General features: G+C 51.5%; 1 protein-coding gene across 1 annotated transcript; it reads left to right on the forward strand.

Moving 5' to 3' along the window:
* Positions 1-1,063, forward strand: LOC123464798 (olfactory receptor 1J4-like). The gene has a single exon (XM_045162416.1). The coding sequence runs from the start codon at positions 122-124 to the stop codon at positions 1,061-1,063; it is 942 nt and encodes a 313-aa protein (XP_045018351.1). The 5' UTR covers positions 1-121.

Below are 1,063 nucleotides of genomic sequence, written 5' to 3' on the forward strand. Positions count from 1 at the left end.
GATAGCATGTAAGGAATATCCTGAGGAATTCCTCAGTGGAAAGTAGATAGCCCTACAGGGATTGTCATTATCATGATTTATCATCTGGGACATTTCCAATCTAAGCAGAGAGACAAGGAGCATGAGGAGGGAGAACCAGAGCAGCGTGTCCGAGTTCCTCCTCCTGGGGCTCCCCATCCGGCCAGAGCAGCAAGGCGTGTTCTTCGCCCTGTTCCTGGGCATGTACCTGACCACGGTGCTGGGCAACCTGCTCATCCTCCTGCTCATCAGGCTGTACCCTCGCCTGCACACCCCCATGTACTTCTTCCTCAGCCACTTGGCCCTCACTGACATCTCCTTCTCATCTGTCACCATCCCTAAGATGCTCATCAACATGCAGACTCAGCATCAATCCATCTCCTATGTAGGGTGTGTAACACAGACATATTTCTTCCTCTTTTTTACTGATCTGGATGATTTCCTGCTCACCTCGATGGCCTATGATCGGTACGTGGCCATCTGCCACCCTCTCCACTACACCACCATCATGGGACAGGGGCTGTGCACCTTATTAGTAACTGCGTCCTGGATTCTCTCCTGTGCCAGTGCCCTGTGTCACACCCTCCTCCTGACCCAGCTGTCCTTTTGTGCTGACCACAGCATCCCCCATTTCTTCTGTGACCTTGATGCCCTGCTGAAGCTCTCCTGCTCAGACACATCCCTCAACGAGCTGGCCATTTTCACAGTAGGAGTGGCCGTCATTGTCCTCCCACTAGTATGCATCCTGATTTCTTATGGCCGCATCGGGGCCACCATCCTGAAGGTCCCCTCCACCAAGGGGATCTGCAAAGCATTGTCCACATGTGGCTCCCACCTCTCTGTGGTTTTCCTATTCTATGGGACAATTATTGGATTGTATACTTTACCCTCATCCAGCACCTCTAAGGACAAGAACATAATAGCTTCAGTGATGTACACAGTGGTCACACCCATGCTGAACCCTTTCATCTACAGCCTGAGGAACAGAGACTTGAAGGGGGCTCTCGGGAGACTTTCCAGGATAGAGATCTTCTTTTCTAAGTAG

The sequence above is a fragment of the Bubalus bubalis genome, chromosome 12, assembly GCF_019923935.1.
Source record: "Bubalus bubalis isolate 160015118507 breed Murrah chromosome 12, NDDB_SH_1, whole genome shotgun sequence".
Taxonomy (NCBI): Eukaryota; Metazoa; Chordata; class Mammalia; order Artiodactyla; family Bovidae; genus Bubalus; species Bubalus bubalis.

What these genes read in the sequence shown, in the direction of transcription:
- LOC123464798 (XM_045162416.1), top strand. Translation starts at nt 122, where the DNA reads ATGAGGAGGGAGAACCAGAGCAGCGTGTCCGAGTTCCTCCTCCTGGGG.